The sequence below is a fragment of the Ciona intestinalis genome, chromosome 2 (assembly GCF_000224145.3).
Source record: "Ciona intestinalis chromosome 2, KH, whole genome shotgun sequence".
NCBI lineage: Eukaryota > Metazoa > Chordata > Ascidiacea > Phlebobranchia > Cionidae > Ciona > Ciona intestinalis.
Window position 1 is genome coordinate 3,208,252 of NC_020167.2, and position 20,245 is coordinate 3,228,496.

General features: G+C 34.7%; 5 protein-coding genes across 6 annotated transcripts in view; 4 read left to right on the top strand and 1 right to left on the bottom strand.

Annotated features, from left to right (window-relative positions):
• Nucleotides 1-4,347, top strand: part of smad1/5 (Smad1/5 protein) — an 11,486-nt gene extending 7,139 nt beyond the window's left edge. Inside the window, 6 exon segments of the mRNA NM_001078347.1 lie at nt 1,462-1,603; nt 1,867-2,138; nt 2,359-2,577; nt 2,713-2,873; nt 3,183-3,278; nt 3,588-4,347. Coding sequence (NP_001071815.1) covers nt 1,462-1,603; nt 1,867-2,138; nt 2,359-2,577; nt 2,713-2,873; nt 3,183-3,278; nt 3,588-3,731 — 1,034 coding nt within the window. The 3' untranslated portion in view covers nt 3,732-4,347.
• Nucleotides 4,348-4,888: 541 nt separating this feature from the next.
• Nucleotides 4,889-10,443, top strand: zf(dhhc)-1 (zinc finger protein). 2 transcript variants are annotated; one of them, NM_001078550.1, is given in 11 exon segments: nt 4,893-5,022; nt 5,151-5,177; nt 5,667-5,761; nt 6,817-6,937; nt 7,262-7,364; nt 7,642-7,762; nt 7,907-8,039; nt 8,287-8,413; nt 9,257-9,328; nt 9,563-9,654; nt 9,869-10,437. In NM_001078550.1, coding segments are annotated over 11 exon segments (1,068 nt in total). In that variant the 5' UTR covers nt 4,893-4,907; the 3' UTR covers nt 9,931-10,437.
• Nucleotides 10,444-10,476: 33 nt separating this feature from the next.
• Nucleotides 10,477-12,545, top strand: LOC100183811 (PRA1 family protein 2-like). Its single transcript, XM_002130817.5, has 4 exons — nt 10,477-10,978; nt 11,084-11,167; nt 11,383-11,516; nt 11,711-12,545. Exons 1-4 carry the CDS (start codon nt 10,797-10,799, stop codon nt 11,839-11,841), a joined length of 531 nt encoding a protein of 176 aa, XP_002130853.1. The 5' UTR covers nt 10,477-10,796; the 3' UTR covers nt 11,842-12,545.
• Nucleotides 12,436-15,127, bottom strand: LOC104265394 (S1 RNA-binding domain-containing protein 1-like). The gene has a single exon (XM_009859318.3). It carries the CDS (start codon nt 15,039-15,041, stop codon nt 12,654-12,656), a length of 2,388 nt encoding a protein of 795 aa, XP_009857620.1. The 5' UTR covers nt 15,042-15,127; the 3' UTR covers nt 12,436-12,653.
• Nucleotides 15,128-15,604: 477 nt separating this feature from the next.
• LOC100178291 (folate receptor gamma) lies at nt 15,605-20,170 on the top strand. Its single transcript, XM_002130641.4, has 8 exons — nt 15,605-15,679; nt 15,889-16,074; nt 16,338-16,526; nt 16,817-16,955; nt 17,396-17,559; nt 17,796-17,835; nt 18,017-18,124; nt 18,458-20,170. The coding sequence occupies exons 2-8, from the start codon at nt 15,913-15,915 to the stop codon at nt 18,670-18,672; spliced, it is 1,017 nt and encodes a 338-aa protein (XP_002130677.1). The 5' UTR covers nt 15,605-15,679; nt 15,889-15,912; the 3' UTR covers nt 18,673-20,170.
• Nucleotides 20,171-20,245: the final 75 nt, after the last annotated feature.

A 20,245-nucleotide genomic window follows, 5' to 3' on the forward strand; every position in this document is an offset into this window, starting at 1 on the left:
ACACCAGAACGACTAAATAAATGAAGGCCGAAGTACTTGTCCTAAAGAATATTTTACCAAAACATACAAGGACGTATTTGTTAATCAAAATTTAATGCATCCAAAACAATCTTGGTCAGATTTTCCTGCGAGTAAATTGTCCTTTAATCCAAGATGAAGAGCGTTCTAATGAGAGACGATGATTAAGAATACAAAAAAGATAACGACGAATCATTTTATCATAATGTATACCGCCGAGTTCAGTGATAAATAACCTCAAATTTTAAAGATATATTATTTGTCCTCTAAATCTAATAGTATTACATCCACGCACGTCAGAATTCCCACTTCATATAAAGCGATTTCGTTGCTGACCCAGACTTTGGCGATACCTGGATTTTTTAGCGACGCTGTGTAAAATTTAAGCGACGCTGCGCTAACCGTCGCGACAGACATTTAGTCGCGTAAGAATGGACACCTGCAGTAGATTTTGGCGACACTGGGCACCGTGGCTCGCGCCGAAACTCGGTTTCGCGATGTTGACGTCGCTAAACTTAACAGTTATTGCCGCGACAATAAAATGTAAATAAATTAAATTGGACTAGGTGTCGCGAGCCAGCTCGGCTGTCGCCGAGCATTGCTCGCGAAAAACGGCTCAATCGCAGCTCTGCTGTTCACTCGATTTTAAACTCGCGTCGTCACCGTGTTTTCGAGTGCTTTTCCAGATCAAAGCACGCTGCGGATTACGCAGCTTTAATTTCGCCCACGAGCTTTTGATTTGCCAAAAGCGCCCCCAAAACTCGTTCGACGAGTACCCCGTTATTTGCAGAAGAGCTGGCTGTCGCTTCTACCGACGCCGGACATTGGGTTATATGCCAAAGCAGGCACTCGTGGTCTCTTCTGCTGCAGCTGACTTGTTTTGTTATCGTGCATGTGCTGACGTAGTTGCAGGCTCGCTTTTGAAATTGTGGGTTCAAAACAACCTTGATTCTCAACGTAAATATACAAGCGAGACATTGAGCCATTGCTGTACAAATAAGATCCTGCTCACCGTATGTGTGGCTGGCGCCACAGTGGCGCACCAGTTCGCAAACTTTTTTAGCTCTAATTTCGTCTCTTATTTTAGCTCCGCGTGTCAATATGTAAAATTTAAAATTGAATTTATGTCGCTGGGAAAACGAAACGTTGCCACATACGACATACCTATATTGCCGCGTCATATAAATTGTAATGTGACGGCGTTGATATTTCCCAGCAAATGCAAGCAAGCTGTTAATGTTTTATAAATAACTATACACATTTCATAATCCTTAGTATTTCATTCTGGTAAAATACTTAAATTTGGTAGCGTTTTTTTGCTAGAACAGCAATCAAGTACAACAGCAGATTACTCTTTAATTTTTAAAAAAGTAACCACCGAAATCGGGTTTTACGTTTAAGCTTAATATTTGCGTTTCCCTTAACCACCCCTTGTTGTTACAGTCCTTCCTCCAGTGTTGGTTCCACGCCATAGTGAGTTTGTTCCATCACACAGCATGATACACGGCAACGGAGGTGGACACAACCATAACCACAACCATATGCCACCCAATGCCAACTACCCGCAGAATAATTCATACAACAGGTGATGTCAGATTTTTTTAAAGCTAGTTGCCAATACCAGCGGTGGGCGAATTTATAACTGGCTGTGTCCTAAAATGCAACTTTTATTTAGCACAAGGAGAATTAAAATATCAGACCTATACACATAAATATATACACATCATTTTATAAATAATATTTGGTGTCTCGAAATTTTAATGTTTAATTCAGATCGGATTCAACACGTTAAAACCCGACAATGAATGCATACCAACAATCCTAACTAAACCCATATACACCTTTCAGACCTGTACCGCAATTAAACCATCCAACAATACCAAACCAGGGACCAAGTTCACCCTACGGTGGTTCTCAATCTACTGACGTTTACTCTCCGAACTCGTTCCAACCCCCACAGTCACCTGACGGTTCAGTTAGTGGTCCCAACTCTCCATACAGTATACCTGCAGACACCCCACCCCCGGCCTACATGCCACCGGAGGGGGATAAGGTAGTGCCCGGATCTGAGGCAATGGAGACCAACAGAACAATGATATCACCAAACAACAGAGGCATAGGTAAGTGTGAATAATGGTGATAAAGGTAGTCCTATTTTATAAACATTTCGGCTACCAAAAGAACTTCTTAAACTTTCACAAAGATATAGACTTCTGCAACAAATGCATTAATTTAGCCATTAAGGTAAAAATCACCAGCGAAGCCAGATCCTTTACTAAGTTTAAATAATGCATTGCAAACCGAACCTGTGCTTATTTATAACTGAATTCTTATTTTCAGAAGTACCAGTCGCATACAGTGAACCAAATCATTGGTGCACCATCGTTTACTACGAGTTAAACAATAGAGTGGGTGAAGCATTCCCTGCCACATCTACTTCTATAATAGTGGATGGTTTCACCAACCCATCTAGTACTTCAAACAGATTCTGCTTGGGTCAGTTATCGAATGTAAACCGGAACTCGACCATCGAAAATACGAGACGCCACATCAGTAAAGGTAAATAAGGTTTTAAATTTTTGTTTTTTAATAAAAGCATATTAAAATGAACGTAAAATAATATCTGTTTTTTTTTTCTTTTTTACGCATTTTTATGTGAATTTTACAAAACTAAAATTATAATCGTTAATACAGGCGTTCATCTGTATTACGTGGGAGGTGAGGTATATGCAGAATGCTTGTCTGATTCGTCAATTTTCGTCCAATCACGTAACTGCAACTACCACCACGGTTTCCACCCAACCACTGTATGCAAGATACCACCATCATGCTCGCTCAAGATATTTAACAATCAGGTATTTATTAAGCGTATTTACACGCTTTTTAAATGCGATTTTATTTTATATAATTGTTCTCACGTTGGCAAGAACAAAAATGTATATTGGTTTTTGGCAATTAGTTCGATGCCAGTTTATAACAGTGTTTCATAAAGCTAAGCCCTTGTAAATTGTATAAGTATAAGATATCCAAACATTACTTTTTTATATGTTGTTAGCTTACACACCTGCCCTACCGTTACCTGATTCTAATTTTCCGAACCCTTGTAAAGTGCCTACGGTCTATCGCCAAGAGCGGTTGTATCTAACCACCGTTTTGCGCTTCAGGAATTCGCCGCCCTGCTCTCCCAATCGGTGAACCACGGATACGAGGCTGTGTTCGAACTCACCAAGATGTGCACGATCCGAATGAGCTTCGTCAAGGTTCGTTGCTTAAAAGTTTCCATAAATATACGCGAGGTCGACCATTTTAGCCGTCTTTGCGGAAAAGTTTATACAACAGTTTTCCTAATGGACTTTCCTGGTTTTGGTTCAGTTTTTAAATAAAGAAAATCGTTCGTTGCTAACAGTTCCCATATATATATACCATATACGCGGGGTCGATCATTTTGGCCAGCTTTTAGTCGTCGCTACATAAAATGGTGTCTGTACGTAATTTTTTTTTTTTACTTTTTGATCGATTTATTATTCTTTACTACTATATACTTATAAAGTTATTAAACACTACCATAGGGTTGGGGTGCGGAATACCACAGACAGGACGTTACATCCACACCGTGCTGGATCGAAATTCACCTCAATGGCCCCCTCCAGTGGCTGGACAAAGTGCTTACCCAGATGGGGTCGCCAAACAACGCGATATCATCCGTCTCCTGAAACCTGGTTTACCACAGCCTTTATTGGAGCGCTTGACAACTGCCGGCAGTTACCATGTTGCCAAACGTATTTCTTACCCAATGTAGTATTACTAACTGGTAGCTTTAAAGTTCAGTGCGAGTTTACAGGTTAAGTATTAAACATATGAAGAAATATTGACATTATAACACCGTTTTATGCCCAAGTCTTAAGATCGTGTTCGTTTCAAACTACTCGCCAACTTTTATAAACCTTCTATCGTGCCAACACCTATTTCTGTACGAAAATCCCAAGCCGTTTTTACCCTCTTCTGTTGAAAGTATTTTAGTATTTTCCTGCGTTAGTATTCCTTGTTATTGTGGAAGAATTTGCCACATACCCCTGTGACGTAACTGCAACTGATCTTGGCTAACTTTTAAAGCAATCGGCGTTAAACTGAAACATTGCAACTGATTTTGACACGCCGATCCTCTGGTGCTTCGCGATTACTTTAGTTAAATATAACGTTAAATAATTGCGCGTGGTCATGTCAGTTTTTGACCAATGGAAGTCTGTAAAAAGTTACTCTCTGTTATTACTTCCGTTACATTGTGCTCATTTTTGTGTATTACTTGCGCCACAATGTAACTGCCAAATCGAATCTGACTCGTTTCTCTTTCTAAGTTTTTGTAGTAAGAACAATCTGCTCCTGCGTCAAAGCATACGTCACGAAGAACATTTTCGCGGACGCAACAACTCGATAGTTGCCGAATAATTACGACGCACCTATTAAGCGTAATTAACGCTACGGCTTGTGCGTCTTCGCAGTTACCAAATATGGCAGTTTGCGTGAGTTTTTGCAGGTCTGTTAATAATTATTTAGTAACTCCTATTAGAAATAAAGAATAAAGAAAACTTTCCCAGAAAATCTGTTTTTATACGACCTTTAACACTCACTTCCCGCTAAGTTCAAAGAAATACGTTTCGCTCCCCTACACTTGTGAAACGTGCACTGTTTTCCTTGGAAACACTGCTGTTTGATTGACAGCTACTCAGTTTTTGTATCTACTTCAGCAAAATACATTACGGTCGATCACGGGATTTATAAGGGGCGTTGTAATACATGTAGACAAGTTACTTTAGTAAGAAAACTTAACCAAAGCTCAGAAATATGTTTTATAATACTTTTATATTGTTTCATTCAGAATATTAATTAAAATGGCGATGACAGCGAGCAATTTTTGTTCGCTGCTTGTAAGGTGGATACCTGTAGTATTCATTGCTCTAATAATCTTCTGGTCCTACTATGCCTATGTTGTGGAGCTCTGTATAAGTAAGTTCGCTAGTTTGGGCTATAATAATGTTTTATAGTCAATTCGTTTTTACACTAGCACATTTATAAAAACTATAATTACCATTTCCAATTCAAACATAATTTTAAATAAGTTGTATTTTTTACAGTGACAGTATCATCCATGGGAGAATCAGGTATTTATTTCAATATGTACTTAGTCCTAATTTTGTCTGGTGCCGTGGCACAGATAGTCAGCACACCTTCCTATACCCCGTACTTCACCGGCTTGTTGCTGCTATCATTATAAGTGTATATGTTCGTGGGCAAAATATTTTACGGTAATTGCACCAACCCAGTTCACCATTGGTTTGTCTAGATTGTCAGCCATGTGTAAAAAATCTCACAAAGTTTGTGAGTGGTAACTTGTAAGCAGGCACGAGGTGTATAAAACAAAACTCTTGTGTTATAATGTAGGTGGTTTTTCCGCTATTAAGAATAAAACAGGTTACATTCATGTGTTTTGCTATTGTTATGTCTTTCTTAATATTAACTGACATTTGCTATTCCAAAGGTTCTATATTCAGCTAAAAAAACCTAATAACCATTCATACCCTAAACTTCATCATTTACTCAAACATTGTTACAATTTTAATAATTTTTTATTCTGTTATTAAAATTTGCAGTTGTATACATCATCTTTTATCACATGGCATTCATCATGTTTATCTGGTCATATTGGCAAACCATATTTTCCCCATTGATGACACCAACTGATCAGGTGCGTAAATAAATTGATCGAGCATTCAGTATGGTATGAAAGAAATTAAAGAATATTACTTCGTCAAAGGGAAATAGCCTAGTTTTTTATAAAATATTCAATTTACAAATTCGAAAATTATTAAAATAAGAAAGTGGGTGATAACAAATTCAATATTTTGTTGAGTATATATCGGCAGCATTTGTCACAGAAAAAATATGAGTTCGTCAGAGGTAAATACTAAATAGCCTAGTGTTTCATAAAATATTCAAGTTACAAATTCCAAAATTATTGAAGTAAGAAAGTAGGTGAGGAAATATTTCATTGAGATGTAGTCCATGAAATAATGGTTGTCTTGAATCATCGTCCCTGTTTATAAAAAAAGTTTCCACCTGTGCCATAACTTATAAATACACTACAATTATTTGAAATTGCTCTAATAATGTATTTGTAGCTGTGGTAAAATATGGTACTGGTGTTTTATCATCGCAGTACGATCATTATCTGTTATTGTATGCACTGGTCATAGTTTGTTACTTTGTTTACATTAATATTTCTCTCTCTAGTTAGCAATGAGAGTCTGTAACATAAGTTATAAACATGGTGTCCTTGTGAAATATGTTATGTTTTGATCAATTAATACATCTCTAGGTGTATGTGATTTAGATTCAGCATGAAAAATCTTTTAGGCATTACATCATATAGTACGTAGTTTCCCCAGTGCTACACTACTTTAATATCATTAATTATAAATGAACTTGGTGGATAGACATAATGATTTTAGTTTTAAACAAATTTGTAAAGATTTTGTGCTCAAAATTGACTCAACAATAAACTGTGTTGTATAGGTACAGTTTATAGTATTAGTTTCTGTTCACACATCTACCACAGATGTATGGATAAAGATCTGAACTACTTTACCAGTTAGTAGTTATATTTGAAAATTTTCCAGATATATCCTGACCCATATAGAATTTTAGTTTAAAACTTAATTTTTGGTTCATTATCTATAAAGGTAATGTACAGAAATTCGTTGTTAAATACTGTTTAGATTTAATTTTTCTAAACATTTTTAGTTCAAAATGCCATCTGACATAAAAGAGCAATTCCTTGCCTCCACCAATGAAGATGAAAGACAAACTTCATTGAAAGAATTTGGAAAAGATCTTCCACTAGATACGAGGACGGAGAGAGGAGGTGAGACTTACACTCTTCACATGGACAAAGTTCTTTAGTTGGCTTCATCAGAACATAAGTTTATTTAGCTTTATTTTATTTACTTTCTGGTTCCTCTTACCAAGCAGTAGTAGACTAGTTAAATAAGTGATTGAACGTTGAATCCTCAATAAAACATACTTCTGCACAAAAACAATTTTTAAAATATGATAGTAATGGATTGGTATAAATTGGCTTCCCCCTTACTAATGATTTGGAATTCATTTGCTTTTGTTGTTCAGGAATTAACTTAGTTGGTTATTGATCATTAAAAAGTGATCTAGATGTGACTTGTACATTTGACAGGTCTTCGCTATTGTTCGGTGACGTATTTAATCAAACCTGATCGATGCCATTACTGTTCCATGGTGGGTCAGAATGTTCTTAAAATGGATCACTATTGTCCTTGGTGAGTATGGGTCTGTTCATCGTACGTTTGTATTGAACCTATCTGCTGGTCCCTGATCAACAAACCTGAATAAAAGACAATTGTGCAGGGACTGCCATCTGTTTAAAAGTATGGATTTTACTTATGAATAATTCATAGTGTGGATGCATTTCAATAATAAGGCCAAGCCCGCCAAATGAGTATACATAACATCTCTCTTTGTGTCACACAAACTTCAAAACGGCTTAAAATCTTGACTTACTACATTTTGCTGAAGGATTTTTTATTATTTTTCCAGGGTAAATAACTGTGTTGGATTCAGCAACTACAAATTTTTTGTACTTTTCCTTTTCTATGGATTGATATATTGTCTCTATGTGGTGTTCACAGATCTGCAATATTTTCTGAAATTTTGGACGGTAAGTCCTAATTAAAACAACTAAACATTCATGTCATACCCCACAGTTTGGCCAAGGCAGTTAACCAATGCATTTGAAACATAAGTTTGAACATGTACACCACATATGGCACGCCTTTAAATTATTTATATTTTTTTGTTTTAGCAAGAACTTCCAAACACAGCTGCTCGATTCCACATCTTATTCCTGTTTATTGCTGCTGCCATGTTTGGTGTGAGCTTATCTGGGTTGTTTGGATACCATGTTTATCTTACCCTCAAAAATCGAACTACATTTGGTGAGGCAAATTATTTATAAATATATATATATTATACATTATTGTAACAGTTACATAGTAACTCAACTTTTTATCTTCTCTAAATGGGATAGTCATCAGTCAATATATACTATTGAATTTTTAAAGCCTGTATGTCTTTAAATCTTCTACAAAAAAAGGCTATCTTTTAATCTCATATACCAGATCGTATCTTTATTATAGCAGCCTGTATTCAGACTAAGTATTAAAACTGCAATATCTTGATTAGAATCTTTCCGTGCACCTCACTTTCGAAACGGCCGAGATAAAAATGGTTTCAATCTTGGCCCGCGTAGAAATTTCGAGCAAGTTTTTGGTGAAAGAAAGCTTCTCTGGCCAGTACCTATATTTACAAGGTCAGTACTCTAAAATTTATTTTACATTAATAATAATATATACTGTGTTTTCTATTCCGTATGGGTGATGTCTCATTTTCCAGCATGCTAGCCAAAGTTTTCACACCAGCTCAAATGTTTTGTTCTAATTGTTTAATTAAATGTTCTAAATTAATTATAGCTATTTACTAATTTCATGCTTCACCATCTATGACCAAATGCACCAACCAAGTCAAATAAAACAAATTTGTTTCACTTATTAATTAGTTGCATACTTTCATTATGCGGTATTAAAAATTAGAACTAGTTTTTTAAACCAACATACTAACCATACTGTTTCTTAATACCTTCACTTTTTGAACAACTTCATTAACCTAGTTACTTAGTTATTAAAACTAACAGCTGGGAATTAAATATTTTAGTATGATTGATGTCAAACATATGCAAACATACAAAGCCTTCTAGCCATAGTTTATATTTTGAATTCTGTCATAACCGAAAGCTCAAGCATTTAAACTGTATATATTTGTTTTAGTATAACCCAAGTAGCATTAATCAATTGTTTTCTTACTTCCTGTGCATGGCAATGTGCATGGCAAAAATCATCTTTATATTTTAATTTTGGATTGCTATCTTGACTTTTTGATTAAAGTTTTGCGTGTGGATTTCAGACTTGATTTTTGATATAATGTAAATAAAATAATTTTAAACTTAAGTTTCATCCAACCATCCAATCCATTTCTAGGATGCTTTATCAAAAATCTTGCATAGATAGCTTGAAAATGCTACTTTAACCCAAGCCATGTTGTATATTAGAGCAGCTGCTGTGTAAAGTGCTTAGTATAATTGCATTGTAATTTACAGTATTGGTGATGGGATCACATTTCCTTCTCGTCTTATACAGTCTGATCCAGAACAAGGAACTACTTCGGTTAGGTACTAAATGCATGGGAATGCGAAATAAAGACGTTTTTTAAATATTAAAGTTTAAACTCAAAAATCTTAGCTCCAGGACTTTTAAGATAAAAATTGTAAGAAATAAATATTTCAGGGAAAACTAGGATTTATTCTGGGTGTTATTTTGTGTGAACCAATCATTTGCATGCTAGAGTTAAATTAACATTTATTGTGGTTATTTAAGAATATGTTTATTAATATTTTAATTTCCAGCCAAGGCAATGGTGAAAACTTCCCTACACGACTTGGAAGTGATGATGCAAATCAAATATTAACAGAATCTGAGTGGAGACAATCGCCAGAAAGTAAGTGGCAGCTAACCAAACATTGTATATTCCTATCTGTTTTACCTTAACAGTTTGTTAAAATATCAGATTCTTTTTTGTAAACTTTGGAAGATCAAAATATAAAGCAATATTATTTGGCGCACAGATAACACTTTCGTGTAGTCGTTGCTCCTTACTAAACTAGCTGATCTACAACCAACAACCATTTCTAATAATTATATTTATATTCCAGCACCTGCTGCATATAACAGGCAGAGCAATGGGACAGCTGTATCAAATATTGATGAAACTTAAAACATTTTACTAACTCTTTCCATATCTGCAAATTCTGCACAAGCCTTATCTGTTGCTTTGTAATACCGCATGTTAAACTTTGTTTGCCTATTTCTAATTCTGAGTGAAAATAGCACATCTCACATTTAATTTTTACGTCTTATTTAAACACATATAATGAATAGGTAAGTTATAGTGTCATCTAAGCGCATGAGACTTAATATCAAGCTTTTGCTGCAAGCTTTCATCCCAAGCAACCATTTTTAGTTCTCGGAGCTAAACATTTTGTAGCTGTCAAAGACCAATAAACATTCTTTCCAGCATTTATTAGCCATAATCAACTCTTAATTTCGCAGATAGTTGTAAACAATTTTACAAAGCAGTTATTTTACTTAAATCCTTTGAAGGGTTGTATTAGTAAACACCCAGCTTGTATTGTTGTCTTTCTAATTTTACTTTTTATTTTAGCACTTGCATTTGATTGTATATTAAATATTGTGTTGTGGAAATAAAGCTGTTTCTCATCAATTTTAACTACATTTAACAAACTAGAAAATAGTTTTGAATTGGCTACTTTTGTGTTGGAACACTGATTTATCTCTTAACGGTTTGGTGTGTACTCCGTCCATGTTTGCTGAAAGATATTAAAACTCTAGTTGTATGTCAGGACAAATATGTTTCACGCTATGGTCACATCTGAAAAGTATCGTCAATCCCAAGAGAAAAAGGCAGAGTGAGTGCAATAGTGCATGAGAAAGTACAGCGTCAGTTGAATCATATACGTGCTGGCAGTTACTGATTTGGTGATTCGTTAGTGCGGTTAATATATAAAACTGTTACCCGTACCGCTATAAGGTGAGCTAGGATATAGACTTTGGGACAATAGAATGGCAAGCGATATCCAACTACCACCCATAAGAAGTGTGGACGATTTTCTCATTGCAAGTGCCAGGTTTGGTCGTCCAGATTATCAGGACAAGGAGCGATGGAACAATCGTATTGTGAACAACCTTATGTATTACCAAACCAACTATCTCATAGTTGCATTCGTTGCCTTTGGATTGGTCACGTAAGATATTTAAAGCTTATCTTTGTAAAATTTAATGTAACGTTATAAACATGCGTATACACCTTAACCTTACCAGTTTTAGATTGATAGGTGTATTTTTCATAGGTATTTCCGCCCAATTGATACTATTACTGGTGGAGGATTGTTTGTTGGACTTGCTGCTTTAGCTTTATATGCAACAAACAACCGGTAAAGTACATATACTAGACATTTTGTGTAAAGGGCGTATATGTGATTACCTTGTACTGCTATCTCTTTGTGTGCAGATGAACCTACATCTATTTACCATTACCTCAAAACAAACAGACAGACAGACATGGCATAATGTTATAATTAACATAGCACTCTGTGTAATAAACCTAATAAAATGAAGATGCCAAATTTTTTTTTTCTCAAATCCAAAGCGGAGCTGTGCAAAAGTTCAAGAAGGATCATCCTGCTGTATTAGTTGCTGGTATTGTTGGTGTATCTACTGTTGCAATGTACATGCTTGGTTCTATTGCTGCCTTTGTTTTCAGCATTGCTCTACCTATGCTTCGTAAGTAGTCTTGCTAATTCACTGGAGTATCTCATAATTGTATATTAGTTTTTTTATTAAAAAATATTTTATCAATAAACCAAGATAGCCCTTAAGTTAACAGCCATTACAGATAATAGTTTCACAGCATGTTTTGGTGCATACTTCTATAAAAGTTGGTGCTAAAAAATTGAACCTTCCGTTTATATTTCTAGTAATTCTCCTACATGCTTCATTTCGAATGCGCAACTTGCGTAATAAAGTTCAGAACAAGGTTGAAGCTGTTGGCCTTAAAAGAACTCCTATGGGTGTAATAATGCGGGCACTTGATCAAGAATTATCTTAATTGAGTCATTCTATTTCAATCACACATAATGGATGCACACCTATACTGTATATAGTTTACACTAAAGAATCTATAGTAAAATGGTACTTGTGTAGTGTATATCTTTTTTCAACGTGATATGTTCAAATTGTTGTTTAAGTTCACCTTTGTAGCTGTATTTAATCTGTCAGTCTTATTCTGTGCGAAATTTGTTGGTACACAAACTTTTGATATGTTAATACTTAATAGTGCTGTGCGTGTGATATTATGTCTCTGTTGCCTGTTCCCTTCATTTTGTTTTTTGTTGTTGTATGAAACTCTAGGAATGTATGTTTGGTGTTCAAATAATTTGCTGAGGTACAACTTACGACTGTAAGAATAAACTTCTTTACTGTTAGCACCATTTCTCTGTTTAATGTAATGGGTGTGGGTGGGATCTAAAAGTTTAAAACATTAGCATGCATGTAAGAGTTTAGTCATTAATTATTTAGCCATTTTATTGATGTTGTGGGAATGTGGGAACAAAGTAAGGGTGTTGCATTTTTAAAGTATGGATGTCGCATTTTCTCACTTCCAACCCATCATGGTGTGTCGTAAAAATCATTACAGATTGTATTCTTTTAAATTTAATAACTGTTAAATATTCCTAACTTAAACCTAAAGTAATACACAGTGTAACATATGACGTTGAATGCAATGAACCAAATAAACAACCATGGATAAACAAAAAGTGGCCAAGAACCAACAGAATACACTCTTTAGTATCAGTATGATAGCAGAAAATACAAGTACAGAAGAACAGTGATAATAAAACAGTATAAACTTAGCAGTGATTACATGAACTTAGTTTCAACAACATCAGTTTTTACAAGCCTTAATGATATGCGCTTTTTCGGCTTGTTTACATTCGTAACGGCAACAGAGATGAGATCATTTGGCCCAAGTACATGTCTCAGTTCTTCCCATTTTCCTTTCATATCACTTGAGTGTACTAACCCATCTGTCCCAACTCCTATATCAACAAAGATCCCGAAATCAACCACATTTGACACTTTGCCCTGCATTGTAGTTCCACACCTTAAATCAGTAATACAACTGATTCCAGTCTTATAAAAATGTGATGTTACATTCCGAATATCTCGATACCCACATGGAGCCGATAATCCATCAATTATCAACTGTAATGTTGGTTCCCCTACTTCCAGTTCATTAGCAAATTGAGAAATTGTTTTTTTCCGAACTGCTTGTTTTATGTTCGAAATGAAATAATCTTTACCAACCTCAGAAGATGACAAATTTATTTTCTTCAAAAATTGTTCTGTTGTTTTATATGACTCTGGATGAATCCAAGTTTGGTCAAGTGGATTAACTTCATGATGCAACTTTTGTTTTTTAGAGTTCTTTGATGTTGCTGTAATTTTACGTTTCCTTTTATCTGTTGGTTCAGTTTTCACATGTTCAGTTTTAACTGACTTTTTCTGACATTCTGAAGGGGTGTTGGCTTTCTGAACAATTCGCATAAATCCAGCACATTGTTCGAATGTCTTTTTTCCTACTCCAGGAACCTCAAGCAACTGATCCCTGTTGATGAAAGGTCCATTTTTTTCTCTCCACTTTAGTATTTTGTCCACCTGTGTCTTCTTCAACCCAGCCACATGTCTTAGCAAAGAGGCACCAGCAACATTCAGATCTACACCTACAAATGTCACACAATCTTCAACCACTGACTGGAGTGTGGCTTTCATTAAAATATCTGGTATATCATGCTGATACATTCCTATACCAAGATGCTTGGCATCAATCTTTACAAGTTCTACCAAAGGATCCTGAAGTCTCCTTGCAATTGATACAGCACTGCGAAGATTGGGATCAAGATCTGGCATCTCCTGCTTTGCTTCTTCCGTTACACTGTAGATTGAAGCACCACTCTCATTGACAATGCAGTATTTGAGATCTTTTTTACAAGAAACATAAATAAAACGGGATACCAGTTCTTCTGTTTCTCTACAAGCTGTTCCATTTCCAATGCCAATTAGTTGAATGTTAAATTTGTTAAGAAGTTGAAGCAGTTTGGAAACTGCTGGGTTTGCATGGTGTAGATAGAACACATCAACTGCCAGAATTTCCATTCCATTTGATGAAACTACAGCACATTTGCATCCATTTTTGTATCCAGGATCAATTCCTAAAATGATTTTACCTCGTACTGGGCTTGTTAACAGCAGTTTTTTTAGATTTCTTCCAAACACATGAACAGAATCCATCTGTGCCGTTTTCGTTAATTCAGACCTGGTTTTTCTTAATACTTGAGGTTTAAGCAGCCGGGTATATGCTTCTGTAACACATTCTTTTAATAAGGTTTTCATATCTTCATATTTATGTTCTTCCGCCCATTTATAGTTACACCAATCGATGAAATTATTTTCGGCTCTTTCACTAATGTGGATTTTAACAGTTAACTCTTTTAATGCCTCTCCCCTGTTAATAGCAAGTACTTGATACGACCGAAGAGCTGAAACATTATGTTGAAAATGATGGTAGCATTCAAATTTCGAAGTGTTTTGGCTTGTGCTATGACCACCTTTTTCTTTTTCAGCATCCATTGCCTTTTTCTTTGAGGCAGACATTTTTGCTTCTAATGTTAAACATGTTGGTTTCAAGTATCTTTTTATCCGCTCAAGAGTAGTTTTGTCTCTAGCAATGGCTTCGCAGATAATATGCTTCACTCCAGTTTTAACTTCTTTTAAATTGGCACGACCTTCACAGTCTTTTTTAACCCATTCATTTAAATTGATAAGTTGCCTGGGATTGTTTAGTATAGCTTTTGCAGCGTTATCCAAACCCAAAGTGCGTGCACGGCATGCTAAAGTTTTCTTATCAACCTTGTATGGTGCAAGTAAAACATTGATCTCTTCTACAGTTTCAGCAGCATTTAGTGATTCAACAACTGCATGGTCCAAAGGTTCTTGTTTTTGAACTTGCCTAATTGCTGTTGTAGCTTTTTTTTGAACATCTCTGAGTTCCTTAAGGGTGTCCAAAAACATGCGCAACGTATTTGGATCCATTCCATGAGTTACCTCTTTCCTATACCTTGAAATGAATGGTATTGTACACTCTTGTACTTCTATCATTTGTATGATGTTGTTTGCTGTGTTTTTATCCACATTTAGTCTTTCGGAAAGTAGATGTGCAATGTCCCATTTCTCACGGCTTTCGCCCATTTTCAAAGTTTTTAATTACATGTACAAACACAACAATATACAAATAGCATGTTTCATTAGCAGGGTTTCTACAATATAAATAAATATTACTATTTATACTAGATTGGTAAAAATCAGTTAAATATAAACAAACTAAACCGCAGTGTCCCGTTTTTAAGAGTGACGGGTAGGTTTTAGTTAGAATTAACTATGCCCATCGAAAGAGTCTCGAAGCTGGTCCGGTTAATCACCGTAGCTAAACATCTTGCTTATTCCTCTTATTCAAAACAACACGTAACTCAGTTATGTTCTAGACTTCCGCGATACGCAATTATCGTTCTGGATACGCCAGAGATATCTGTCATTGCGCAAGATTATGGAGTGTCTAATATGCTTTATACCTTAAGTAAGGAACCATAGATATCTTGCACGAACTAACAGAATGGTATACTTATATCGGTCATCATTTATGTTACGCAACCGAATTGCACCACTACTTATCTGCAAATCCCACCGCGAGGAAGTCAAAATAAATTTCCCGCCAAAGTTTGTTATTGTTGTTTTAAATTTCTATGCTGACCACGCTTAATTTTATACGATTTCTGTGCTGTAAAAATACAACAAAATTTTAACATTTTTGTCAACCTTAATTTAAAGTGGTAAGACAGTTTTAATTTTTTTTATATATTTTTTTCTTGTTATTGCGGGTTAACCAAAGCTGCATTAAATTAACAATGTTCAATCGGCTATGTAACAGTTACTACGGAGGTATGGCTGGTTAAATGATTGTGTTGTTTTTCTGTTGTTGCCTATATGGTTAATTAAAATATGCAATTAAACCAGCAAAATTGTTTTAAAATCTTCTTAGATACGTTAATTTTGTGCAAGAGTCATGTTCACTGTACGATTATCATCAATGTTTGTGCTTTTATGCTTTCTGTACACATGTGTGTTGGTTGATGGAAGTGACAAGAAAGAAACAGACGTTTTAAACACCTGTCTTAGTTCAAAGCACCATAAAACTCAACCGGGACCAGAAGACAACTTGTTCAAAGTATATTAACTTGTAGAATTGTTGTAGCCATCCAGTAACTGAATAATGCATCATTTATGTTTCTACTTTTATGTCTTATTTCATAAAACTAAACATTTTTTAAATGACCTAATGTATTGTCGAGTCAATCTTTTATAAAACTGTCTATGATTTGTTAGTTAAGATTTAATCAACCATGTAACCATACAAATAGATGGTTTATTATTTTTATAAACCCTAATTGTACTGTCATTAATTTAGTAATTGATCAATTTATTTGACAGTGCTCTGCATGGCTGAACAATTCTTGTTGCACGAACTACACAGCGCAATATGTGCACGGGGATGGACAACCGCTTTATAACCTTAATTTCAGCCACTGTGCTCCTATGTCAGACAAGTGCAGGAATCATTTCACCAACAACAATTGCTTCTATGAATGCTCCCCTTACTTGGGGCCATGGATTACACCGGTATAAAAATATACTGAAATAAATTCCCATTAGTTTTTTTTTGTTTATGTTTACAGGTTATATCACAGAAACAGCAGTAGGGCTATAGATATTAAAGTTTAATAAATTTATTTTAGCAAACTGAAGTTTAAAATTTTGGAAGAACCAAACTGAATCAAACATACAAAGTCTGTGAACATTGCATTTCTGGAATAGGGTAATTTGGGCCGATATATCTGTTAAACTCTAATTCCTCATCTCACCCTTTTAAAACAGAATTTTATGAACATCTTTATTCTTAATAAATGCAGCAAAAGTTGTCGTACCGTCATGAGCGAATGTACAAAGTTCCACTTTGTGCAAGTCAATGCAACGCATGGTGGCAAGACTGTAAGGATGAATCAACTTGTGTAGAAAACTGGTCAACTGGATTTAAATGGGATAAAAGTGGTAAATTATACTGTATGAAAGATTCACATTAAACAAAATTATATATTATACAACATTAAAAAATTTATTATAGTTCTTTATATATATTTGCATATATTTATATATATATATATATATACTATATCTTTTCTTAAATGTTGTAGCTTATATGTTTTTTCTTTAAATATATGCATATATTCGTATATAATTAATATATAATAATAATTATTATAGGATATAAATATAACATATGCATGTAAAGATCTTTTGTGGTATAGTCAATTTTTCTTTTTGTAGATGTGTCAGTTTTTGGTTAACTGTTAAATTAGGACATTCATCACAGCAATTTTACCTGAAATGCATTATATCTATCAATTTCCGTTCACTCACTGCATTGAAATGCTGCTCTTACTATGAAACAATAACGTTGCAACTAGTAGCAGTTCCCTTATATTTTCCAGGAAATCATTGCCCAAGGAACACAGTATGTCGCCCATTTACCAGCGTATACCACAATGCAAGCCACTTCTGCGAAACAGTGTGGGGACCTGATGACTTTGTAGTGACACCTGACCACAACTATTGTATGAAGTTATCTTTCACAGGACCTAACCCCAATGTAGAGGTAAAAAAAAAACAAAAAAAAACGCCATTTATTTATTTTACATTTTTCGTATAAAATTCTGTTTTTGTGTATGATAATCTATTCTATATACGTGGTGCCTAATCCTGGTGAGGTTTAGGCCAGACTAGGCCATTACTCAAGTCTAAAAGTAGTCAAAAAATATAAAGTGTATTTTTGTGGTAATTTGTGCTGGTTATAGTTGATAAACTGACATATTTTTCTATTTATTTCCATAGGTGGCCTACCACTATGCTCTAAAAAAGCATCTTATAAAAGGTAAGATGTATGTGTGTGATGTGGTCTAAACCATCCTAATCATATATTCCATTAGCATTATCCATCACCATATATAAGCTATGCACGGCACGCATAAGCCAAGAAAGGCATTCCCTCTAGGGAGCATATTCCTTTGCGTAACCTTAATTAGCGTATCTCAACACACCGATGTCATTACCAGGCACTGCAGTCCCACCTTACAGCGAACCGCCAAAAATTCCACCCCTTCAAGTACAAGGAACAATATTCAGTGTTGTAATTGGCTCCATTATTATCATTGTTGTTATTGGTAAGTGGTATTATGTTGCATTAAAGAGTAGGCCTAATGCCTAAACAAGTTTTTTTGTTTTTATTCCCCTTATACTAATTCGCACTTGATGTTTTCCTTTTGTTTAATATTATTCGTATTAAATTGATTCTTTTTTCTGTGCTTCTGATTGTACACATACATGAACAAAATGTGAATAAATTATAGATGTACTTCTTGATCAATATTTCAGTTTTCAAATCCTGTACTAATGCGGGAAAACATCTTTTAATGCATCTTACATTGCATCCATATCTAAGCATTGTTTTAACTTTTAAATTTTTTATTCTCTTTAATTTTGTTTCCATATTTCAGCTCTGTTGATCTTTGTTGGCTTAAAGCGCTACCGTGGCACGCTTTTCCATCACCAGGGGGTGCCGATGAGGTTTCGTAACTTACTCCGCTCCTCACGGCAGTCAGCGATGGTTACACGATCTGACCCTGGAGCCGAGATGTCTTTTATGCAATATGAGGAGGAAGAGGAAGAAGATAATCCTGAGATGAACGGTTCTCTTCGTCTTGATTTATGATGGACTTCCAATCCCGGCAAAGCTTTAATAAGTTTTACTTATGGTGGTTTAATTTGTAATGCTGTATCTAGTCTTTGGCTTTTTGGTCAATATGTCGATGGTCCTTGACTGCTTGGCTATTGCAAGCTTGGGGTATTTTATTCTGTTCCACTTTGTTTATATTCTTTTGTGTGCGGCAGCTTCTTATTTTCTAATGCAACACTGTTTAAGTATTGTAGACAATTTTTCTAACTGTTATCACTAATGTACAACCAGCTATTTAAATTACTGAGTTTTACTAACTCTAACAACATGTAATATTAAACCTTAAAGCACATTTATAGTTTTGCTGTGATAAATATCATTTTTGCTTTTGTTAGGGTACCATCCTATCTATTTGTGACGGTACTTTTTGTTTAAAATATATGAACTCTACTTCCACATTCATCGCAGCAATTTTCTAAAATCCGTGTCAACATTTTTTTAATGTAAATATTATCAAGACCCAGTTTCGCATTTGAATGGTTGTATAAAATATTGCATCATTTATTAAAGTAAGTTCAGTATAAATTTCAATCTTTTTATGTAATCTGTTTCCATCTTCAAAATTTCTGTTGTATCTTGAACTACATTTCACTATCTGCAACATTATTTCACGCCATTTAGTCCATAATGTCTGTGTAAACATATCAACACACATGTATTCTTAGTTCATTTCTTCACACATGTACAACCATCATGGTTAGTATAGAGAAATGCCATTTGATCTAACCATGTTTTACATAAGAAGCCAAAACTTTATATACCTTCTTTCATTCTGTCGCAAAGACTATGCATTCTAAACTTTACCACCAAAATGCTTATTTATTTTCCTAAATTTTAAAATTAAATTTAAATGCCAATTTATACACAACTAAACTAAAATTACCAAAACGTCCATACACAATGAAAATATTCTTTACCTTTAAACCGTAAGTTTTTCAGCACTGCCGGATAAAAACCTTGTAAAACTAATTTTATTTTAAACTTCTTGATATTTTAATTTGCTGTTTATTTGTGTCTTGGTTCATTTTATGTACACAGTAATTTTTTACCAAGTTTCTTGAGTTTCTCCTCAACTTTGTTATTAGTTATTTTGCATTTGTTTATTGTTGGAGGCCATGCCAATGCTAGACTACAGTTTAATATTAACCCCAATTACTCTTTGGCACATTCTGTATGCAATTCCTCTATTGTTATGTGCCCGAGATAAACTAATGAGTGATAGCAGAAAATAGTCGTCTAGATTTGAATGCTTTGTTTTTATAAGTAAAATATTCATGTTCCTTGTAACTGAAACTGTTGTATATATGTTTAAATTTATACCTGCGTTTATTTGGTGCTGGCTTTGTTTGGTTTTATTTTATTTTTTCTATATCTTTTCAAATTCTGGAAGTTTAGTAATTTGTAAATATCGTGAATAATCAGATTGTGATACTGTGTTAAAAAACAATGTATTAATACAGTTGCCAATGTAACAGTTTTGTGTTTTCTACTGTTATAAGTACTGTTATATTACCCTGAAGTAGAAAAAAACATGTAGAACTGTTAGTTT

What these genes read in the sequence shown, in the direction of transcription:
- LOC100183811 (XM_002130817.5), top strand. Translation starts at nt 10,797, where the DNA reads ATGGCAAGCGATATCCAACTACCACCCATAAGAAGTGTGGACGATTTT. An exon ending in GTTGCCTTTGGATTGGTCAC is followed by an intron (nt 10,979 to 11,083) that starts GTAAGATATTTA and finishes TATTTTTCATAG; the next exon opens with GTATTTCCGCCCAATTGATA. An exon ending in CATTGCTCTACCTATGCTTC is followed by an intron (nt 11,517 to 11,710) that starts GTAAGTAGTCTT and finishes TTATATTTCTAG; the next exon opens with TAATTCTCCTACATGCTTCA.
- LOC104265394 (XM_009859318.3), bottom strand. Translation starts at nt 15,041, where the DNA reads ATGGGCGAAAGCCGTGAGAAATGGGACATTGCACATCTACTTTCCGAA.
- LOC100178291 (XM_002130641.4), top strand. Translation starts at nt 15,913, where the DNA reads ATGTTCACTGTACGATTATCATCAATGTTTGTGCTTTTATGCTTTCTG. An exon ending in TGGGGCCATGGATTACACCG is followed by an intron (nt 16,527 to 16,816) that starts GTATAAAAATAT and finishes TAATAAATGCAG; the next exon opens with CAAAAGTTGTCGTACCGTCA. An exon ending in TATTATCATTGTTGTTATTG is followed by an intron (nt 18,125 to 18,457) that starts GTAAGTGGTATT and finishes TCCATATTTCAG; the next exon opens with CTCTGTTGATCTTTGTTGGC.